The sequence below is a fragment of the Toxorhynchites rutilus genome, chromosome 3 (genome assembly GCF_029784135.1).
Source record: "Toxorhynchites rutilus septentrionalis strain SRP chromosome 3, ASM2978413v1, whole genome shotgun sequence".
In the NCBI taxonomy this organism is placed as follows: Eukaryota; Metazoa; Arthropoda; class Insecta; order Diptera; family Culicidae; genus Toxorhynchites; species Toxorhynchites rutilus.
This window is the reverse complement of record NC_073746.1, coordinates 158893661-158919029: the sequence shown is the minus strand read 5'-3', so window position 1 is coordinate 158919029 and position 25369 is coordinate 158893661. Positions and strand designations below refer to the sequence as shown.

The 25369-nt window shown below is 38.7% G+C and overlaps 1 protein-coding gene across 1 annotated transcript; it reads left to right on the top strand.

The window, feature by feature from the left end:
* The first annotated feature begins 2262 nt into the window (after nt 1-2262).
* Nucleotides 2263-25015, top strand: LOC129773606 (uncharacterized). Its single transcript, XM_055777244.1, has 4 exons — nt 2263-2547; nt 13388-13960; nt 23868-23958; nt 24018-25015. The coding sequence occupies exons 2-4, from the start codon at nt 13403-13405 to the stop codon at nt 25013-25015; spliced, it is 1647 nt and encodes a 548-aa protein (XP_055633219.1). The 5' UTR covers nt 2263-2547; nt 13388-13402.
* The last annotated feature ends 354 nt before the right edge of the window (nt 25016-25369 follow it).

The window sequence follows — 25369 nt, the reverse complement described above, 5'->3', positions numbered from 1 at the left end:
TTCACCAGGCAGCATTTGTTAAATGACCAATTGAATGCTTTGAAGACTGCGAAGGCGAGTTTCAATGAAGTATTGTTATTTTTATTTTAAACTGTGGTGAGTAATGTAAATTAATTGTGCAGATTTATTTTAAGAAATAAAGTCATGAAGAGAACAACAGTGATGAATGATAATTTTCGAAAATTCAATATTGGGCCCTATTATGTAATTCTAATTGAACAGAATTTTGCTCGTTAGCTCTATTTTGCTGTTATAGGGATTGGCCATCGTACATTATGCCATAATCTACTAGATTAAAGTTAGTACATATTGCACGATTCTATCGGTTTACAAAGTACGAAAATTTGCTCCGTGTGACAGTTATAGGGATCAAATTAACCGCTCGATTCAATTTACATAATAGGGTTCAATATTTCCGATATTTAGTTCTTATACCTCTAGGTTATTGAGGGATATAACAATCATGTTGGGTGTATCTGTCTTAAATCTGAATTAAATGACTATTGAACCTGAATTTGAATAGGAAATATTTTTCAAATTTAATTATATCTTTTTCTACTTTAAGTAAATACCAATAACACCTAAAAATACACAATATCAATATTATAGAAACACGCACAGTATGTGAAACCGTGCGCGAGTATACGAGTTATTAATTTGCGCGCGAGTACAGGAGAGTTAAAACTTTATTTTATCGTCTAGTATTACATTCATTTTCCAATGACTTTTTGATACAGTCAACGTTGGTAGACCACGGTCCAAAATTTGAAAACTTAGTCACCTGTATGGCCCAAAAGTTTGGCCACCGCTGGTATTATTTCATGGTAAATATTTTTTCCTACGGACCACAAAAGTAAATAAACGAAGAGTTAGGTTTATTATATCGGTATTTTCTTTATTGATTTGAAATACAAAAACTTATTGAAAATTATCAGAAAAGTAAAATAAATAGTTAGTTATGGTATTCTACGAAACAATTTCGTTTACTTGTGAAACACATGTGATCTTTTTTAAGTCAGACCGGAGCATGTTTGACAGTTCTTTTTTATATTCGTTCAGAAACACATTTGCTGCCTTGGACATACGTTTTATTTTGACATTCAGTAAAAAAATATCGATTCAATAATAGTTGAACAAACGATAACGATTTTTGTAGAAGGGAAAAATATTTCCCTTGGGAGTTAAAGGTTTAATATATTAATGTTATGAGATATCAAACTCATAACATTAGTATTTCATTTCAGTAATTAAACCCTATTTTTGATTATGTATGCATCATGTTAACGAGCTATTTTGTTGTGATTTATCTTATGTTAATGAGAAATTATTGGTTTTTTTCTAATATCCGGTATCCGACTGATAGTAGGCCACTATCCGGTATCCGATCGGATAGCAGATATTGGTCGGATATCGGATAGTTACCACGGCAGATATTTCTATACATTGTTGCTTTTGATCAATTTTCAACAATTAGTAACAAACATTACTATGGTTAATCTTATCCAACTCGTATATCAGAATGCACCGCGACATAGCAGAACAGACTGCAGACATTTACTTCGTCCCCCCGTATTGAGCAAGCTGGAAATTTTGTTTCGTGTAATACGACACGCCAAACAGAACGCGTGCAGAAGTGGAGGTTGCGTACAAGGAACGATAGTGCGCATGGAAAATAAGAGCAAGACACACAGGCAGCATAAAACTAGCATAACAGCTAATACCAATCAAAACACCCCCTTATTGGAACGTTAGACATGAATCACCCGTTCGCGTGCGCTCGCGTATCAGCGAAGAGCCCTTTCCGTAGTATACGTTCAGAACAGCGTCACTGATCACTGATGGCTATGATGACGACGATGACGACGGTAATGATGAATTGGCGAGCGACGAACATATGCTTTCCAGCGAAATGGGAGAAAAAAGAGCATAAAAGAGTGACTGTCGCTGAACAGGGGTGCCTCGTGGGTGGTGATGGGTGGTTGGTTTACGTCGCTGATGACGACGATGATGACGGCACCGATGATAGATTTTCCTCCATCTCTGTAAATTATGCTGCCAATGAATGCGCGCCATTGATCGTGTTGTTTCATACGACGGAGAATTTGTTGAACGGTTTCAGCTTCAATTGAGAGTGCGAGAGAGATGTACACTATTAGAGAGGGAGTAGAGTGGGTTTGTTTTTTCCCTCGAAATAGTTTTACAAGAAGCAAACATTTCATCAAACTCAATTCAATTGTCTGCTCAGTTTGTCGATAGGCGATCACGAAGTGGAAAGCTTTTTGCGGTATGTCGGTTCGCTATTCGCGGCATGTATCGACGGCTTCATCACATTTGAGTGAATAACTTTTCGTTTAATCATAGTGCGACATTACTTGCGCAGTTTGTGAATCAAGGAGAACAGAACATGATTCTTATCGTGAAGTGGTTTGTTCTGTCCATTTACGTGCATTTGTGTGAATCCATTTGTGACGAATAATAATTCAAAACCGTTCATCTTCGGATTCTCGAACTCCTTTCTGAATGCGGTACCTTAATTTATTATAACAGGTAAGACGTTTCACATCTTTATCGTTATAACAGAACCCTACGAAATGTAGAATTTTCGTTAATATGAAGCAAAATATATATACTAATAACTTAGAAATGCGCTCTTCTGGATAGATCGTGCGGAATAATTAATAATCCGAATGAGCATATCCAAGTTCACTTCAATACGTTTTCACAACATTTGTAGTAGAGTAGTGCGGGGCAAATGTGAGCAGCTAATTGTTGTAGTTCAATAACTTTTGAAAGAAAAGCAAATTAGATTTTCAGTCTGCTTATCAAATAGTAACCATATATATTACCTTCGAAACGTAATACAAGAATTTTAAGAGTTTTGATGGTAGCCGGACAAATACCTATTTTAAAACAAAATTATGAATGACAACATTTGCCCCATAGTGGCCGAAAAAGTTCGCACTCATTTAATTGCATTTAATTGCTTTTAAGATAATTAGTAACGGAAATCAATGCTTTACCATTAAAAGCTAGTGAAAGCACAATCAGAAGCGTGTGTAGGAATTATTCAAGCGGGAGTGTATAATGTTCTATGAGTGGGGGCGATTGTTATGGTCGAAAATTATTTTGTCATGCAATCTATCGATTCGAATTAAAGTTCGATGACCATTGTGCTTCTAGATACTCGGCACTTAGAAATAATATAATAAGATGCCATCCACATACCGCATGGACATTTTTGGGAAGAAGAGGACTTGCAATATGGAAACTTACGAGAAATTAATTGTGGAGTAGTACTAAGCAATCATTTACTTCTGTTTATTCACGTTCTTGGATATCGGTTCTGGCGGTTCTAACGCAACCATAAGTGTTGAAGCCATTCTAAGAATTGCTCACCATTTATGTACCCAAAATCAGAAACCAGCAAAAAATTTGCTGATGGTTTTCAAAAGGATTCTGACGCTTTCATTTGACAATTTCGAAATATTCGTTAAATCATATGATTTTGGACCGGCTGATTTGTTGTGGGATTTGAAGAGACAGACGAAGCTACCTCCTGAAACTAGATTATCAATCTTTTCCTGCCAGTTTTGTAGCTTGGTTGAATTCGTGCTAGGTAACTTCCACAGAATCAACAAATCTTTGACACTTCGTCCAATGCCTTGCAATGATTGGCCAATTTCTCAGACTCCTCACTCATCAAACGTAAAATGAAAAATCTTTTACTTTTACGTTTACTAATATGAGCCAGAGTTGATTCAGAAATACCAAGAATCGCCGCAATCCAACGCTTCAATACTCCCTCCGAGCCATATTAAACTTTTCCGGAGTGCATTTCTTTCAGATGATGTTCGTCCTGTATAAAACTGTACACTGTATGAAAACATTTTGGTTGAAAACACTTTATAGACAATTTTAGCGGCGAAACGCTGGTCCAAACTTTTGCCCCACAAACACTGCGATTCTTTGCCCGACAAGCAATTTTTCAAGCAATTTTTAATCCAATTTCTACGAAAAGCTGTTGAAAGTTATCATTAGAGGCGAATGAACTGCAAAGTTCGAAGCCTCTCAAAAACAAAGAATGGATTGGGAAGTTTTCACAAAAATGAATACGCACTATGAACTACTATTGGATGAAGGTTTATTGGAACTTTGGTTCGGACTTTCCAAACATTTCAAATAACTCAATCGTTATCCCCAAAAAATGAAAATATAGTTTGGGGAAAAAGTAATCCATTATTTCTGGGTGAAATTCAAAACTATTTTTAATATACATCGGATTGTCCGATACACGGTCATTCCGCTGGCTGTGAGTATCTTATAACAGAAACATTTTTTAACGGAAATATTATTTGAGGGGCTTAGAATGCATGGTGTGTAAGTGACTTGATTGATTACTCTTCATCAACTTTTTCTCTAGTTAATAACTCAACTGCAAAAACGTTCCAATTTAAGTTTGCTATACAATCCGATAGATGAGGTTCTGACATATCTTCCACATTGTCAAATATAGCTGGGAATGTATTTGCAGCTAAGGTATGACCAAAAGAGAGAATCGATGTAGAGAAATCGATCAAATCACTTACACCCCTTTCATTTTAAGCCCCTCATTTTAGAATCACCGTGCCGTCGCATTAGCTCCTTACTTCGAATAACTCCAGCCGGCTTCTGTTTCTCCGTTAATTCGTGAAGCCGTCGTTTCTTGAATGCATCAAGTTTAAAATCATGTCTGACCAACACAAACTACTGCGGACACTTTCGAACAACCCAACAAATCGAATCCGCGAATGCTTCGGGAATTCGATTTATTGGGTCGTTCGAAAGTGTCCGCAGTAGTTTGTTCAATTTTTCGTGAACTATTTCTTTATTGAAAATTAATTTAAACCAAGTATATATTGTCCGTTATTATCTATAGTGTCATATTTTCATCCGTATAGAAGTTCTGTTTAAGGTGAGAATTTTTATCGTGTGATTTTTGGCAGTCTTCATGTCGGCCATTGTTATTCCACCAGCACTAACTCTGTATATATCGAAACAACTGGAAGTTAGTCGGTGCAAGTTCCGGACTACATCTAGTATAATCATAAATTATGTTAATCGTTTGAAAATTCATAACTCGAGAACGAAATAAGATAAAAAAAACTCTAATGTTTATAGAAGGTATAAAAATATGTAAAATTAACATACATGGTAAAACTATTCGAAACGGTCCCTCTCCTCCTCTCCTTCACGCAAAGTCGTAAAAGCTTGGGCCAATCGTCTATTGCTCCACGGATCGTTGCAAGTGAAGTTTCGCGGGCTACCTTCTCGATATAATTCTTCGACGATTGCAAACTTGGATGAGAACGTGCACAGGCACACTTATCCAACTTGGTCCAATGTGAATAATCCAGTGGATTGAAGTCTGGGCTGATGGTCCGGATGCCGAATGGTCAATTACTCGCGGAGATGCGCAGCTGAACCGACCTCAGATGTGCCTTTCTGGGTCTATCTCTCACAGTTTCTGCGCCCTGTGCATCCGTGCCGTAAACACAAATTTGTCTACATGTTTCGACTGCGCATTTGCTTTTACTGTTTCATCAAAACATATTTTTTTACATCAAAACATATTTCTTCATAAATTTCACACATTATCACATCATCATTTTAAGTTTTACTGAATTGCACTAAGCCTATTGAATTATCCCCAATCCACAGTGTGAGATCTCATCTTATCTTTTTATTCTACAGAGACTTCAATCTTTGCAGTTCATTCGAACAGTGTGAAACGCCATTGTCGTTGTACCACTGTTTGGTCGAATTTGGATAATGAGAGAAAAAGCAGTAGCTTTTTCTGAAGGTTTTCCTTTTGATATTTTTTTTCTCTCTATTATAGTGGACTTTCACAACACATTTCGGCTGGTTCGTCACTTTTACTTCCATTTTTGGAAGAATGTCGGAAGTGAGAATTGAACTCGTGATCTCTGCGTGAGAGGTATGGATGTTACCACTACGCCAGATCGCCTCCACAAATTTTGATAAATTTTCAAGTTCATGAGTTTGAGCTTGAGCTTGGACTGTACACTTCGTAGTTGCTCTCCGTGGTTGACATGGACCAACAAAATTGCACAATGGACACACAGAATGACGCTTGGGAGTAGGAAATCATTCTCATTGTGCAAGTTTCTGAGATTCGAACTTTAAATAATCAATAACGACGCCGGCCACGTCCTTACGGTCAAGGAATGTTAGTTTAATATTAGCGGCCAGAGAGGTCATCTCTACAGCGTGGTTCTACTGTGATTATCATGAAAGGGATAGTTGTTAGTGGGGAGAGGTAAGAATCAGGATTCACTGAGGCAAATGATGTAATTATATAAACGAAAATGAAAATCCGAGAATCTCCGGTGTCACAACACGCGGCAAAGATTTTTTTTGATAACCTGAGAAGGAAAATTTATAAAATTTATTGGGTCGGCTATATATTCTACTATTTCACGCGCGTACTTTTTATCGAAATCCAATCGCAAAGTCGGAGAACTGAATGTGGAAATCATGAGAAGGTTACCGGCGATATATTCCGTTATTCACGCGTGGTCTTTATTCAACCCCAATCGCGACAGTGGAGAGTTATCTTAGGGAAACCTAAGGAAAAATATATTCCGTTATTTATCGCGCGTACACCCTAACTAGCGTTGGCAGAAAACATGTCATCTTTGGCAGAAATGATGTCATTTAGTGTGCTGTTGAGTCAAATGTGCAAATAATGAGCTATTTTGAAAGCTTAAAAATGGTTTGTATCTATGCGTGCAGACATCTCTTTTTGTTTTCTTTTCTCAGTTCATTTGGAATTGTGCCAAAAAAAAGTCCATACGACCAAGACCGGCTGGAATGCAAAGTTACTTTACACGACCACGGTATCCATATAGCTGCCAGTGCTATTATAAAGGAGTGTGATAATATAACACCTCATCATAAAATGAAGTTGGAAGGTGTTTTCTAACACGATAAAGAAGAACATTAACGAGAATATATCTTTCTGTGTCTGGGCCGTGTATTTGGCAAACTTTACGAAAAGCTTTCATATGCTTTCATTTAAATGTATCTCCTGTTTCGCTCCCTCATATTGACTCTAGCATATATATTATACAAATGATATACATGTATTGGGGAGTAGAACATTTTATGTTATCTTTCAGCTCATTTAATGTAATAAATCGAGATGCCAGAACATGTGCTAAAAATTAACTTTGGGTGTAGTTGCATTTAAATGATGTGTGCGACATCATATTGCATCACGGAAAAACGCCCATTGGGTTTTATTTAAAATTAAGTGTAAGTAAGTATAAGTAGTTTAGAGTTTATTGTTTACAGTGTATTTTCATCGCTGTTATTTTTTTTTCGAAAATCGGACAAAACTATGTCACCCGAAAAGCCTCGAATTGATTTTACGCAAGTACCTGGAAATCCTCAACTCTCTCATCGGGACATCGGAAAACAACTCGGAATCGTTTAGTCAACGGTGAGTCGTGTGATTAAACGTTACTACGAAACTCTGAGCATCAAACGGAAAGAGAAATGCGGTCAGATTGGATGTTCTATTAATGATCAGGTTCACAAGCGTGCCGTGAAAGCGTTTAAGGGGAGACCCCTGTCTGGAAGGTTGGAAAATAATGAATTTTTGTTGATTTTTTTCGGATATTACAAATAAAGTGAATTGTTCGTGTATTTTGGTTATTGTTTAAGGTATGTTTGAATATGTATTTTCCATTTTTTGAGTGCACGAATAATGATTATGACGCTGTTGACAGCTGGATGCGTAGAAGCTGTCTGAAAATCGGTACCTTGCTGGTGGTATCGGTTTTGAAAAAACGGGGAACAAATTCCAATGAATACTTTAGGACAATGTAAAAATTCGAAAAATTGCCGAAACGACGGACATTTCTGTTAAAAATGAGATATTTTTCATGAAAAATCTCCAAATAGCGATTTTTAAAAAATCGAAAAAAATAGATGTCAAAAAACGGCTATATAACACCTTAGATAATCAATTTTTACATGCTGATAAAAAAAATTCAACCCAATCTGTCGAGCACACCCTGAGGATATCGATACCACCAGTTGAAATAACATGGTTTCGAGAAAAAACGTGTTTAAAAATTCGTACAGCAATACTATATCCCTTGAGGTGACTTCATACTTTTGGCTGTAACTTTCCAACGAAACCAATTATCGAAAAATCCTTTTAGGACAACATTTCTGAGGGCATAAGCTTCCCAAAAATGCAAAAAACTTGAAGCTAGATGTCCAATCTTCTCCTGACAGTTATGTAACCTGGTTGGATTCGTGCTGGATTGTGTTGGTCTCCGCAAAAACAAACACCAGGCACCATCAAGAATCGCTTTGTCAGCAATGGTTAGTTTGATTTTTTAATTGTTCCGTTCATGACAAAAACAATAAAGGTTAAAAAGCTTATCCGATAAGGAAGATATTCACTATATCTCTCCCTATGAATATTATTTCGAGCGGGTTCCCAAATAAAACTAGAACCTCAAAAATAAATGAGTGGTTCTTTTGTCCAAAAAAGAATAAGAGAGAAAGAAAATTATGCATCTTAACCATTGGAGTGTCGCGCATATGGTCATATTAGGCTGTCAAAAAAGTCCTGCGGTATTTCCGCGAGGTGTCGTTGTAAGCGCGTAGTTCTAGTTGTATTCATTGTATCGAGTCATACTATAGCTTGTTGAGAAGGTATTTCTGCGCGCTATAATATAGTCCTTGACAGTGTTTTGTTTGGTTAAGTCGTTCGTGAGTTATAGTGTCGCAAATATGGAGCAAAATAAAGAGAAAATCCGACATATTTTACAGTACTACTATGACAAAGGCAAAAATGCATCTCAAGCTGCCAATAAAATTTGTGCAGTTTATGGACCCGATACAGTTTCCATTTCCACCGCACAACGATGGTTTCAACGTTTTCGTTCTGGTGTAGAGGTCGTCGAAGATGCGCCACGCTCCGGAAGGCCTGTCGCCGAAAATTGCGACAAAATCACTGAATTAGCCAAGAGAGACCTGCATAGTAGCAGCCGTAGCATCGGCCAAGAGTTGGGGATAAGTCATCAAACCGTTATTAACCATTTGAAGAAGCTTGGATTCACAAAGAAGCTCGATGTATGGGTGCCACACACGTTGACGCAAAAAAACATCTTTCACCGTATCGACGCATGTGAATCGCTGCTGAATCGCAACTAATTCGACCCGTTTCTGAAGCGGATGGTGACTGGCGATGAAAAATGGGTCACTTACGACAACGTGAAGCGCCAACGGTCGTGGTCGAAGCCCGCTGAAGCGGCTCAGACGGTGGCCAAGCCCTCATTAACGGTCAGGAAGGTTCTGCTGTGTGTTTGGTGGGATTGTCAAGGAATAATCTATTATGAGCTGCTTCCCTATGGCCAAACGCTCAATTCGGACCTGTACTGCCAACAACTGGACCGCTTGAAGGTAGCACTCATGAAGAAGAGGCCATCAAACAAGACAAAGGCCGCATTGTCTTCCATCAGGACAACGCCAGGCCACACACTTCTTTGGTGACGCGCCAGAAGCTCCGGGAGCTCGGATGGGAGGTTCTTTTGCATCCGCCGTATAGTCCGGACATTGCACCAAGTGACTACCACCTGTTTTTGTCCATGGCGAACGAGCTAGGTAGTCAGAAGTTAGCCACAAAAGAGGCCTGTGAAAATTGGCTATCCGAGTTTTTTTGCCAATAAGGAAGCGAGCTTCTATTACAGGGGTATTATGAAGTTGGCATCTCGTTTGGAACTAGTCATGGAACAAAACGGCGCATATTTGACTTAAAACAGATGATTGTAACTAATTTTATAAACAAATGAAAATTCAAAAAAAATACCGCAGGACTTTTTTGACAGCCTAATATATACCGAGAATCGATGAGGCGGCTGAATGAAATGACTATAAAACTATAAAACTACGACTAAAACTGAATGAAGTTGAAGAAAAAATATTTTCTGAAGATTTTTCATTCAATTACATTTTTGCTTTAAATGAATAACAAGAACACCTAAAATACACAATAGCAATATTACAGAGACACGCACAGTCTGTGAGTATACGAGTTAGGGATTGTTAACCGGTTTTACCGGTAATACCGGGTCATTTTTCATTACCGAATTACCGGTAATTTTACAATAAATGACCGGTAATTTCGGTAATTTTCATTTTTACACCGTAAATAATATTTACCTTTATGCTGCTTCGAAATACTACTCGAGAATCAAAATAAGATCGAGAAAAAACAACTGGCAGTGTTGAGCCGATTCTACGACTTCCGAACCTCAGTTTAAAAAAAATCGCTGCTCGATCTGAAAACGAAATACAGGATAAGCTTTAGCCATGAAGAACTGACAGCGATATAAAAAAATGGTTGATGCTCTCGAACCAGTTTTGGTCGCTGTTGAACCGCTATGCTGGAAGAACTGCGCCCTTTATGAAGTTGACGTCAGATTGCAATTTATACTAGATCAGCTATCGGAACAACCATCAAAAATTTCGAAGCAGTTGAAGACCTGATTGAAAGGATTGCAAAAAAAATCCGTATATGCAGATTTGTTACGATGACTTCGGAATTGTCTACGGTCAACGATGTCTACGGTGTCGTCACAAACAAACGGCAAACGTCACGGACTGCATTGATCATGCAGACATTTGAAAAAAATCGTGATATGATGAAATTTGAGGATTATGGTATTGATTTAGTAATTGGATAACGAGAGGGAAAAAATCCACTGGGAGTTGCAGAATCTGCAGAACAGTTACTACCCATGTTTGTAAAGGAGACGTAAGCGACAAAATGAGCAAAATCGAAAAAATGGTCAGTATTATGTGCTATAAACTAAATCTACATGTGAATCACCTTCTTTGTAGAGTCCAAACATTCTAAAGCTTTAACGTTCCTAGAGGATCTTCGCTGTCTCAACGTAGTGTTACTTGCGTCATTTTTATTAGTACTTGGTTGAGATTTCTATGCCAAATAACACGCCTTGAATGCATTCTGAGTGGCAAGCTCTAGAATACGCGTAACCACAGTGCAAGTCGGAGAAAATTTCTTTCAAGAAAAATTCCCCCGACCAGAACGGGAATCGAACCCGAACCCCCGGCATGATGATGTGTGACGCTAACCACTCGGCCACGGGAGCACAGAGTCCAAACATGCCTGTCATAGTGTATTTCTACTTAGTGTTTCCTAATAGATGAATATAAGAGACCATTGTAACACTGCTCATATAATTAATATTTTCTGTACACTACACTGTGATGAGCAAAGAGAAGCAATTATGTTTTTTAATGTTATAATTACCTGAATTTTTACATTTGATTCTTCAAGTAGATAATGACAATCAGATCAGTAGTAAAATTCAAATAATATTGGTTCTTAGAATTATAACTCCTCGGATTCGACATCGAATTATTCCACATACTCAGCTCATACTCATGTAAGTCACTTCTCTATATTTATACGATTGATCGTAATATCGGTAAATCATGTTGCCAACAATGCAGATTGCCTTTACAAATTCAATTAATTGAAAAAACACGAACCTGCTGTTCTTATCATATCCCAGAGTATTCACGAAAAAAGTACTATCATAGACTCGCAACAAATCCAAAGCACCTTTTCCAGCAATTTCACTAAATTTCTTCCGAACCTTCTTGATTTTATCCGATAACAACTGAAACTACCGATGGAGACGTTTTGACTGTTATCGAAAATGTAAATACCAACGCAACAGACAGAGCAGCCTGGTGATTACGTCTAGTTATGCGAACAAATTTTCATTGAAACAACTGATTGTCCGCATAAATAGACGCAAGCGTTTTACAAATGAAAAAAAAAGTTTTTATTCCGCAGAATCTCCTAGGCCATCTTTTGCCGATAATATCCTTCAACTGGACAGATTAGATTGGAAATTTGCATGATTACGCTTGTAGGTAAAAAAGTCACAGGAGGGTTGTGTCCGAGACACGACCGCATAGTTGAATGAGGATTCTGTTAGGCTTTCTGTTGATTTTGGATATGTTTGAAGAATTACATTACAGGGAACACATTTCGGTAGGAATAAAAGTTCTCTCTTCTCCTTTTTTGAATTGTCGATTTCCCCTAGGCAGCTTGGTTTTGATGTCTCTGTTAGGGAACACATTTCGGTGGGAATAAAAGTCCTCCCTACTTTCATGTATTTGCAGTGCCGAATTCCCACAGGAAGCTTGGTTTTGATGCCTCTGTTAGGGAACACACTTCGGTAGTAACAAAAGTTCCCCCTACTTACATGTATTTGCAATGTCGATTTCTCCCAGGCAACTTGGTTTTGATGTCTCTGTTAGGGAACACATTTCGATAGGAACGAACGAAAGCTCCCCCTACTTTCATGTATTTGCTATGCCGATTTCCCCGGGGAGCTTGGTTTTAATGTCTCTCTTAGTGACCCACCGCATGTGTCGTCAATTTCGACCAATCAGAAGTGGGTATTTCTGTTAGAATAGGGGTTGAGATTTTTCAATTGCTCGATAGTTAGTTTCATGACATATATTATTTTCTTAAATATAAAAAAATGTTATGAAGTGCCGAAATCGATTGACGCAAAAATTTCATCAATCCATCATGGAATTACTGAGCAATAAGCGTTTGAAATTAGACGATTTTCACGATGTACTCGATTTTCGATTTTCAATTTGTACCCCAATATATTCCCGAAAGACGTAATCCTACGTCAAAAACAAAATGGCGTTTTCCCAACACTAATTGTGTTGGTGATTACGTCTCCTATGCAAACATGGGCAGAATTGAACAAGATTGCGGCAATCAAATGTATCAACGTTCAGCTCAAGCTCATCGTATATAAACGGATTGATGAAAACCCTCAGACAAGAGTTTTTGTACGCAGGACATCAGAGGCTAATTACCAATGGTAATCGATGTTCTTCATATTGTATGCCTAACATCATTGAACTCTGAATGTGCGTTTTCTTCTTCTGAAAATTTTGTTAATGGGATCGTATCTAGATTAGAGGACGACATTTGTGTTCTTAAGTATTACTTTAATCAACAAACTAAGTAGCAAAATTTTACAAAATCTTTCTAATGATCATCAATAAAAGCCGTTACTTCAAGTAAATGGTTTATTTGAAGGTTTTTTTTAACCGGCAATTTACCGATTTTACCGGTAAATTATAATTCTGACTATTCATTCCTTTTGAATAATAATAAATTCAAAATCAATTCAATTTGATATTCGAATCTACAGATACAGTCTGAAGAAAAACCAACGCTAATTTATCGTTCAAAAGTTTCTTATTTCATCAATTCTAACCAAAGTTATGTTCGAATCTCACTCAGCCTTTAAGGAGGAAAATGTCGACCGAGTGGGACATAAACGACGCACATATACCCTTCGTTCAGGATATCTCCTACGACAAGTTCTGCGAGTGGGCGGATGGCCACTGCCGCTTCGTGTATCTGCCTACGGATGACCAGGCGCGAAAACACATTTCCGGCTGGGCAATGCGAAACACCAACAACCATAACGTGACTATCCTGAAAAAGAGCTGCCTCGGGGTGCTGATTTGTTCGGCCCGCTGCCGGCTACCGAACGGTAGCCAGATACACCTGCGGCCAGCGATATGCGATAAAGCCCGCAGAAAGCAGCAGGGGCGCGCGTGCCCCAATCGAAACTGTAAAAACGGCCGCTTAGAGGTTCTAGCCTGTCGGGGCCACTGTGGTTACCCGGTGACACACTACTGGCGGCACACAGACACAGCGATTTTCTTCCAGGCCAAAGGGGCCCACGACCATCCGAAGCCGGAGTCGAAGACATCAGGTGAAACCAGAAAGCTTTCCGGGAGTTGCGGGAAAACGAAAACGAAAAAACTTTCGGTGCTGCTGCTGAGAGATGCTGCACTTGGAAATAAGGTATTTTTGGTATATTTCAATAAAATGTTATAATAAATTTATTATTTTTTTTTCCTTTAAATCAGATACAGTTTGAGAGATACTTTTTTATGTATCTGAAACAATGCGTTATTTCTATAACATGCTTAATTCATCCATTAGAACATAGATTTGAAAAAATGTTCATTTTGATCTGACTATTACTTAAGTTTTATTCCAAAATAAAGCATATAAGCGAGGAAACATAAATCACACATAATTCTTTTTACGTTGTACATTTAAAAAAATCGTTCTTTAAAAATAGGAATAAGTATATCTCACGTATAATTCCGCGTGATCTTCGAGATTAACACTTAAGTGCGATTCACATACAACATCCACTTCACGTTCACGTTCCGTTACGTCACGTTACGTCAATCCCAGCAAACATTGAATCGCATAACAAGCGTATATATAACATCATATGCCCTAAAATTTGGTAGGCATATAATGCGCCTAACTGGCATAGGCATGCAAAAGTGGAGGCCATATACATACATGGCAAATGCTTACCGAATTTGTTTGGATGAATATGCAACTTTGACCGGCTATAATAGCGATTATGTTGAAATTGAATTGCGATCTAATAAGAATATATTCATGAATTGTCAAAGCACCATTTACGATTTTTACCATACTCATATACGATTTATCACAGACATAGAAAAAGAACAAATGGCGCAAAATATTTTCGTGAATTGTTTATTATAGCCTCACGAATCGCCATTGTTATATATGAGTATTTATGTGCGTAGAAATAATAATTGTTTGATTGACTTGTGTTGGGAGTGGAATATGAATATTTAAAATGGCACAGATTGATGTTTGGTGAAAACTGCTCCGATGTGGGTTCGAACTCCGGTCGTCTGGATTATCATCCATCAGCTATCTCGCGCGGCTATCTGAAATTTAATTCAACAGCGGTTAAATCTTTCGAGTGCATAAGCATTTCATTGACATTTCTATATCATGTAATATGTTCTTTGTTAGGATCTAATATGATTTACTGTTTCATGATTTTCTTCAGCATGCAACACGATTCACTATAGTACTGAATCGTTTTAAATTATACGCTTATAAGACACATAAACTGCATCAGCATAACATACGCATATGATGCGGATTAAATATATTTTACGACAATGTACATCATAAAATTGATGTTTATTATACCGAATTGCGACTTAATTTGATAATGGTATATAAATTCGAGTTTTTACATTCTATACGATTTCAAATATACACGATACATACTTTGATTGATATTATATGCGATTCTGATTTATTCGGATTTATTGTAAGACTTGGCACGTGCAAAATTATACGATTTAATGTTTGCTGGGATTATTCTACCATGGAATTCTCATGAAAACATTCACATACACCAGCAACGTAACGACCCGTCAGCATACGTTCAACGAAAACGACCGGCAGGATTTGTAGAAAAGAATAATTGACGGAGACGGACGGCTCGTTTGGTTTTTGTCTGGGCTTTGAGTCTCGGCTTTTGTTTTGATTTGGTTATACAGTAATTTACATCTAATTCGACATTAAGATAATTGAACAGATCTGTGATGCAACGCGTTTACTTGAACATTTTTGTAAACATTGAGTTCGGGGCCCAATTTATGGCACCACATTGAATGTCGCCACCAGTCGCGAATGTACAATTACTGGGCAAAATCGACTCCAATGCGACACTGAGTGTTGCCTCAACATATCGCATTATAAGTAACTTACTGTACTTTTTATGCCAACATATCTCTTAGCTCCAAATTTCGGAGTGAAAATCATTCGTGACTAGCTGAGAGAAATATTCTATTTTTCATTATTGTTGAATAAGGGTCGGACTACGGGATTTAAGCATTTAAATAATTGAATTCAATGATTTTCATTGAATTTTTCAAAATTTAGAACTGATTCTATGCATGCTGATTTGAAAGAGGGCGTTGCAATTTAAAATTGTTGTAGGTGGCGACACCATGAATAACATTAAATAAATCATTCGTTTGACATTTGACGTGACGATGCTGGTGGAAGCATTGACTGCATGTGTGAATTGGCGGAGACGTTAACGGAACGTAGACGTTCTTCTCCGTAACGTTCTATGTGAATCGCACATTATCCAACTTTGGGTTCGGTTCACGTAACAGTCAGTAAAACTATGCATGTATTTTTATTTCATTGAAGTTATGCCATCGAACGTTGAGTCCACTAAAGTTTGTTCCATTTGGAATTAGGCTATACAAAATTTCCAATTCCTTCAATAAGAAATAAAGTATAAAATCGATAGAAATATATTGTTGTACGCTTTTTTATAAAACTTTAAGAAAAAAAATCAAGAAAAGTTATTCTTCAGCTTTTTTTATGAACATTCGAATTGTCAACTGCATTGTCAACCGGATCTACCATCTTTTCCCATCACTTTTTCATATCAGGTGGCGTTTTAATTGTTTTGCCACACTTCTCCCATTTACGCTTGACAATTACGTATTATTGATCGATGGGACAAAAATTGGACAATTTGGTGGATTCATTTTTTTTTTCAATGGAATGGAATCATTATGCTTACAGCATTCTACGACATCTCAGCTGTAATGATTGGCTAAGTCGGACCAGAACTTCACGAGACCTTTGTGTGATCAAATGAACAGCAAAATTTCCTTTTCTAGTTGCTCCGGTGAAAACTTTTATATTTTTTTTCCACAACTACAGCGGGTGAATTTATCTACGAAGATGAATTTGAACATACCCGGATAATCCTCTTCACGTTTAGCAATGTAATATTTTTGACCCGGTGCGCCGGAGTGAACCACGTCACGCGTTCCTTCTTCGATGACTTTCCAACGTGTGTGATGAAATTTTCACCACTGAGCAAACAACCCTTTCAGATCAAAACGCTGTGATTCCTTTGATTCCTTTGAGGCAATACTAAATAACATGTAGCATGATATTTGATACTTGCAAGTATTGTCATTGTTGTTGTTTACATGCGGTGCCAAAGATATATTGATGTAGTTATGAGATATGGAATAATGGTGCTGGTGCAACATGTATATAATCGATTGTAGCCGAGTCTATGTCAATTTCGAAAAAGGCCACCGGAATAGCCTTCGAGGTAAATTTTCAATGCATTGACATGAAATAAATTGCGACATACGATTGTTTTGCGAGGGCAAGAATGAATCATCAATCAATTTTCGTCAACTGATTCTACAATGAAAAAATCATTTCAGAGATTATTCTACTAAGCAGTTGTTTCTAAAATTTCACAGCATTATAGAATAATATCCGAAGGTATAAACAAGCTACTTATATAAAATAACAGCGTAGTTCTACGTCAACAATGCGGTCGTATCTTGGACACAACCTCCTATAATATTTTTATTGATTAATTTTCTAATCCACCTTTTAAAATTACCTTTCATTATAAAATTCCTAGTACTTCTACCAAAACTCGACATCATAATATCAGATTATTTTCAGACACAATTCTCGTTGAAGATTTTTCAACCACTTGCAAATGAAATTTTCTCCGTTGCATGGAATAAATGTTTGATACAGAAAATATGATAGAATGGAGACAGCCTTAAATCTTGAGTTTTGCTCTTATCAACACATTCGGCTATCCATTTATATTAGGCTGTCAAAATAGTCCTGCGGTATTTTTTTTTTAATTTTCATTTGTTCATAAAATTAGTTACAATCATCTGTTTTACCACTGTGATCTCTTTGCGATCGAGTATCGCGTATACGTACCCTGTTGCAACGTTGAAATAGACGGTGTACTAAACGAAAAGGGTTTGACTTGAAAAGAGATACTCGATGGTGTCGGTCGCTTCAAGAACTCTTCACTTAAAAGTGTGAAGATTCTTGCATGCGATCGACTGAAATCTGTGTCACTTAAAAATGACAAACGAGTCCTCAATCGGACAAACTCTTTTCGTGTGACATTTGAGGGTTCCGCCCTTCCTAACTACGTTGCAATAGGTGCACTTCGTTTACCTGTTCGGTTGTTTGTACCCCGGGTAATGAAATGCAACAAATGTATGCAACTCGGTCACACGGCCGCCTATTGTTGCAACAAAAAACGTTGCGCAGATTGTGGAGAGAGCCATGATGAGAATCCTTGCCCGAAAGAGCGCAAGTGTCTTCATTGCGGCGGGACTCCACATGATCTTACTCAATGCCCGGTGTACATACAACGAGGGGAAAAAATCAAGCGTTCCTTAAAAGAACGTTCCAAGCGGACTTATGCAGAAATGCTTAAGAGTCCCGTTCCAACGACTCAGGACAATCCCTACTCCATTCTGCAGAACGACGAGCCTGTTGCTGACGCTCCCAATGCAGGAAGTTCCGGTACATCGCAGGGTGCCATCAGGAAAAGAAAAATTACTTCTTTTCCTTCACTCCCCAGAAAGAAAACCGAAACTTCCCAAGTTGGAATGAAAACTCGAATCGAACGTGCTGAGAATAGACCGAAGCAAGTACCTCCTGGTTTAAGCGGTTCTTCTACGCACCAGGGAGCAGCACTTCCCGGAGCAGCACCCAACACGTCTGCTCCTTTTTCGCGGTCGAGGCAACAGCCACAATCTGGCTTGCTTGCGCTTTCTGACCTGGTGGACAACATTTTAAATGCTTTAAATATAAACGACCCTCTTAAAAGCATAGTTTTATGTTTGCTTCCGATTGTGAGAACATTTTTGAAAGAAAAATGTGGTTTTTTGGCAGCGTTCATTTCCCTCGATGCCTGATTCAGTGCAAGAGGTCAAGGATTTGACCACTGTAATACAGTGGAATTGCAGAAGCATCATTCCTAAACTAGATCAGTTTAAATTTTTAGTTCACAGCTCTAACTGTGATGTATTTTCTCTCTGTGAAACATGGCTTTCTTCAGCCGATGAGCTGAATTTCCACGATTTCAACATAATTCGCCTCGATCGAAATGACTCGTTTGGTGGCGTACTATTGGGGATTAAAAAATGTCACTCCTTCTATAGAGTCACTCTCCCATCGATGACAGGCATTGAAGTTGTTGCTTGCCAGACACAAATCAATGGCAAAGACCTCTGCATTGCTTCGATATATATCCCTCCCAGAACTACGGTAGGCCGCCATCAGTTCTTTGATACTATCGAGGCAATGCCGGAGCCGCGGGTAATCTTAGGTGATTTTAACTCCCATGGAACAGCATGGGGATCACTCTACGATGACAACCGTGCCACTTTGATTTATGATCTGTGCGACAACTTCAAATTGACAGTTTTGAATACTGGGGAAGCAACCAGAATAGCCAACCCTTCTGCACGGGCAAGCATGCTAGACATATCTCTATGCTCTTCTTCGTTATCCCTGGATTGCATGTGGAAGGTAATCCAAGATCCCCACGGTAGTGATCACCTACCAATAATTTTATCGATCGCTAATGAATCAAGCTCTCGTGAGTCAGTCAATATTTCGTATGACCTCACGAAGAATAATGACTGGAGAACATTTGCGGAAATAATATCTGAAGCAATTGTTTCAATGCATGAACTTCCTCCACTCGAAGAGTATAACTTTATATCGAGTTTGATTTACGAAAGCGCACTTCAAGCTCAAAAGAAACGTGTACCGGCTACCACTTTCCGACGTCGTCCTCCATCACTTTGGTGGGACAAGGAGTGTTCATAGGTCTACCTTGAAAAATCATCCGCTTTCAAAAAATTCAGAAAAACTGGATTAGTGGAATGGTTTCTAAAGTACCAAGCTCTAGAAGCCAAACTAAAAGGTTTGATTAAAGCAAAAAAGCGTGGATATTGGCGGAAGTTCGTCAATGGTTTGTCAAGGGAGACCGCTATGAGCACTCTTTGGAATACGGCTAGGAAAATGCGTGGCTGGAACCATACAAACGAAAGTGAGGAATACTCTGACCGTTGGATTTTTAACTTTGCAAGGAAGGTTTGCCCCGACACCGTTCCTGCACAAAACGTCGTACGCGACATTCCACTTCAAAGCGATTATGAGAATTTTTCGATGGTGGAATTCTCAATTGCCCTTCTCTCATGTAACAATTCAGCTCCGGGGTCGGACAAGATTAAATTCAACTTGTTGAAGAATCTTCCCGACTTGGCAAAACAGCGTTTGCTGAACTTGTTCAACAAGTTTCTGGAGCTGAATATTGTCCCGCATGACTGGAGACAAGTGAGAGTGATAGCCATACGGAAACCCAACAAGCCGGCTTGCGATCACAACTCGTATAGGCCGATTGCAATGTTATCCTGTATTCGTAAATTGTTAGAGAAAATGATTCTACTTCGTTTGGACAAGTGGGTCGAAACAAACAATTTGCTGTCAAATACGCAGTTTGGCTTCCGCCGAGGTAAAGGGACAAATGATTGTCTCGCGCTGCTATCTTCTGAAATCCAAATCGCATTTGCTCGCAAAGAACAAATGGCTTCCGTTTTTCTCGATATCAAAGGGGCATTTGATTCAGTTTCCATGGAAATTCTCTCAGAGAAGCTTCATAATCGTGGACTTTCACCAATTCTTAACAATTTACTGTCAGAAAAGCACATGATTTTCTCTCATGGCAGCTCGAAATCTTCTCGTTACAGTTTTATGGGCCTACCACAAGGCTCCTGCCTAAGCCCCCTCTTGTACAGTTTTTACGTCAATGATATGGATGATTGTCTAACTAGAGACTGCACGCTGAGACAACTTGCAGACGATGGAGTTATTTCCATCACGGGTACTAATCCCGTCGTTCTGCAAAAGTCGTTGCAAGATACCCTGAACAATCTGTTAACGTGGGCCCTCAAGCTGGGTATCGAATTCTCTACGGAGAAAACTGAAATGGTCGTTTTTTCTAGGAAGCACGAACCCGCCCAATTCCAGCTTCACCTATCCGGCAAAACGATCCAACACTCTATGTTTTTCAAATACCTGGGTGTATATTTTGATTCTAAGTGTACCTGGGGGAGACACATTGCGTATTTGAAACAGAAATGCCAGCAAAGAATCAATTTTCTCCAAACAATTACCGGAACATGGTGGGGTGCCCATCCAGGAGACCTCATTCAGTTGTACAAAACAACGATATTATCAGTGTTAGAATATGGCAGTTTTTGCTTCCGATCAGCTGCCAGGATTCATATTCTCAAGCTGGAGAGAATACAATATCGTTGCTTGCGTATAGCCATGGGGTGTTTGCATTCGACACATACGATGAGTCTCGAAGTTTTGGCAGGAGTACCCCCGCTTACTCTTCGGTTCACAGAATTATCCTACAGATTTCTCATCCGTTGCAAGATCATGAATCCATTGGTGATTGATAACTTCGAAAATCTACTCCAACTGACTCCTCAGTCAAGTTTTATGTCTTTATACCATGAGTACCTTACCCACGACGTGCACCCTTCACCAGGCATCTCCAACCAAGTTTGCTTCCCATACTTCTGCAATTCCTCTGTCATTTTTGATCTGTCCATGCGACAAAAAAATCCATGGAATCCCAGATCACCTACGCTCCGATTCTATTCCGCCGATATTTTCGGCAGAATATGGGAAAGTTGGATCTGATAAAATGTTCTTTACTGACGGTTCATTCATAAACGAGTCCACTGGCTTCGGCATCTTCAATGAAAATTCCAGTGCCTCTTTCAAACTCAAAGATCCTTGTTCCGTGTATGTCGCTGAACTGGGTGCGATATATTACGCATTAGGGATCATTGAAACATTGCCCATCGACCACTATTTTATTTTTTCAGACAGTCTCAGCTCAATAGAGGCAATCCGCTCAATGAAGGTTGATAAACGCTCATCTTATTTCCTAACTAGAATAAGACAACTATTGAGTGTTTTGGTCGAAAAATTATTCAAGATTACCTTAGTATGGGTTCCCTCTCATTGCTCGATTCCGGGGAATGAGAAAGCGGACTCGCTAGCTAAGGTGGGCGCTTTAGAAGGCACACTTTTTGAAAGGCAAATTGCTTATAATGAATTTTTCCACATTCCTCGTCAGTATACGCTCGTAAGTTGGCAGCGCATGTGGAGTGGTGATGAGTTCGGTCGTTGGTTACACACGATTATCCCTAAGGTCTCGACGAGGGCATGGTTCAAGGGATTGAATGTAGGTCGTGATTTCATTCGCGTGATATCTCGGCTTATGTCCAATCACTACAACCTAAACGCGCATCTCTATCGCATTGGGCTCGCAGCAAACAATCTTTGTGATTGTGGCGATGGCTAGCACGACATCGAGCATGTTGTCTGGTCGTGTATCCGGTTCCATGCTGCTCGCTCTCAGCTCTCTAGAGCACTGAGAGCACAAGGCAGACAATCGGATATCCCCGTCCGGGATATCTTAGGTAGCCGGGATCCTGATCTTCTGCTTCATCTATACCTGTTCCTCAGAAACGCCGATGTCAACGTTTAATGATGTTTCCTTCGTTGTGTCCTCGTTTCATATCCCTCCTATCCGATCGATAAACTTTTACTTTTTTATTGGCAGATTTTATTGGCAGATAGAGATGCATTTTTGCCTTTGTAATAGTAGTACTGTGAAATATGTCGGATTTTCTCTTTATTTTGCTCCATATTTGCGACACTATAATTCACGAACGACTTAACCAAACAAAACACTGTCAAGGACTATATTGTAGCGCGCAAAAATACCTTTCCAACAAACTATAGTATGACTCGATACAATGAATACAACTAGAACTACGCGCTTACAACGACACCTCGCGGAAATACCGCACGACTTTTTTGACAGCCATATATATATATATATATATATATATATATATATATATATATATATCCATATACCGAGGTTGGTTCCATTTGCTTGATTTGTTCTCGAGTTATGCAGAAATTTGTGTTTCATTTGTATGGCAGCCCACCCTTAGAGAGGGTGAGGAGTGTCTACTAACCATAGAATCGTTTCTTGCCCGCTGAAACTTTCACATGCCAAATATGGTTTCGTTTGCTTGGTTTATTTTCGAATAATGCAGAAATTCGTGTTTCATTTATATAAATATATATATATATATATATATTTATATATATATATATATATATATATATATATATATATATATATAGATAGATAGATCCCAAGAAAATCCCAAGTTTGGTTTCATTTGCTTGATTAGTTCTCGAGTTATACAGAAGTTTGTGTTTCATTTGTGTGGCAGTAGAGAGGGGATAGCTATGTCGAACCACCATAGAAACATTTATTGCTCTTCAAAACATCACATGCCAAATTTGGTTCCGTTTGCGTGATTGATTCTCGAGTAATGCAGCCCTCTCTTAGGGAGGGGGGAGGAGTGTCAAACCACCAAAGAAACATTTATTGCCCCCTACAACCTCCATACACCGAGGTTGGTTCCATTTGCTTGATTTGTTCTCGAGTTATGCAGAAATTTGTGTTTCATTTGTATGGCAGCCCACCCTTAGAGAGGGGGAGGAGTGTCTACTAACCATAGAATCGTTTCTTGCCCGCTGAAACTTTCACATGCCAAGTATGGTTTCGTTTGCTTGGTTTATTTTCGAATAATGCAGAAATTTGTGTTTCATTTGTACGGCACACCACTTGCAGCAAAAATAGTTATTAACGAGAAACCATTTCATGAAAACATGAGCTATTGAGCTATTGAGCTAGACGTAGTCCCACGTAAAAAAAAATTATGATTTCACATCTTCCATCTACGTTCGTCAATTCTAGAAACTTACAAACCGAAATTTCTCTGTTAAATACAAAATCTTATTTAATACAGTTTTTTACAATAAAAGACCGGAACTTAATGTTCGAACTTATAAGCATTAGCGAACTGAATATTTTATCCCATCTCAAACATAATCAAACCATATTCATTCGTTCCTTTCTCTATATTCTACAATATAGCTCATGTCTTTGAAGAGTGGCAGCAAGGCTGCGGTAAGTTCTTCTACTGAAATTCAACAGCCACCACCCTTAATTCCAGATTCAAGTGTTGGTAAGAGTCACCATATAAAAATTAGCATACATATATTAACAACATGTTTTTCTTCGCAGAAAAGTTAAAATGTTTATCGTGCACCAAAATGCCGTGCATTTGCCGAAATAACAACAATAACAACAACACAGGCAAAAACTTCAACGGATCAAGCACCAATGCCCAGTCGGAGAGTAGTTTGCATTGTTCGCAGGCCTCTACATGGACGTGCTATCCCACGAACAACCAACCATACGAGGCTGCTGGTTGCACTAGTGCTCAAAATATGCCCGGCTATTCAGCCAACGCCATCGAGAGTTTCCAGCCTGAAGAAATTTTCCAGCTAGATCAGCCTCTAAGAAGCAGTTCCCAACAAGTTTCAAATATTGTATCACCCCCGACAACACTTTTGGATCTCGGAAGTGGAGCCATCTATAAGAAATGTAACCAAATTGCTCCCGATTACTTCATTAACGGAACCGGGACCGTGTTCGGAGAAAACTACTTAAACCATCCAGTATCCTGCGGGAGTACTTCCATGTTCGAAAAGTGTTCTTCTGAAACCTATTCTCAAAAAATCAGTGATTCCCAGATAGGTCATGGTTCAACGAATATATCGTATAATACGGATATTTCCAGAACTATCAAAAAAGAGTACGATTCAAAATCCTACGAATATGCGTTCACTCAACGATCTCGATATGACTGTGATAGCCAGCTAAGCTGTAAAAGAGCTATTAGGACCGCCTCAACTCACCCAAGTAATAGTACTGATAACACCTCCAGCGGCCAGTTCGAGCGAATTCAAAGCACTTATGATATTTGCGATGATGTCAATTACTGCTTCCAAAACGAACCCGGTACTTACCAACACAGCTACAATATCAACTGCGCATCCTCTAATGGGACTGTTCACCCCGCTGCTACGGGTGCAAGTCTATCGAGAAACTTTTCGGAAGAAAGTTGCCGATATTCCAACAGCGGTTACATTAAAACAGGACCACAGAGTACAGCAAACGGTGCCCAGTTCCAGCAAATGAATCCCGAGGTTCCCCTTGCATCATATGATTTTTACTGAGCACCGTTCATTAAAAATATTGTTAGTATTAGTATTTTTTTCGTCCATCTTATCACAGCCCCTTATATTATCGGGATTTGTAATTCAAGCAATTTTTTTTCCAAGTATAATGTTGGTAGCGCTGTTAGTGACAATAATTCTGGGTTGCGAATTGTTAGTCTTCAAAGCAGCGATTTATTCACGCATTTCGAATAATTCATCATCCATTCGCAACTCTCTAAGGAAACCTTGGGATAGGGATCAGGGTAAGGATTCCAGAATCAGAATCATCATCGAGTCTATTCCTATACACGTTTGTTCTCAATTGAATTTGAAAAAAAAACTTTTTTACCAAACGTGTTTCCATTCAGTCCC

Excerpts from the sequence above, each read along its gene's own strand:
- LOC129773606 (XM_055777244.1), top strand. The coding sequence starts at position 13,403 with ATGTCGACCGAGTGGGACATAAACGACGCACATATACCCTTCGTTCAG. Across the intron at positions 13,961-23,867 it reads ATGCTGCACTTGGAAATAAG|CTCATGTCTTTGAAGAGTGG; the intron begins GTATTTTTGGTA and ends TCTACAATATAG. Across the intron at positions 23,959-24,017 it reads AATTCCAGATTCAAGTGTTG|AAAAGTTAAAATGTTTATCG; the intron begins GTAAGAGTCACC and ends TTTTCTTCGCAG.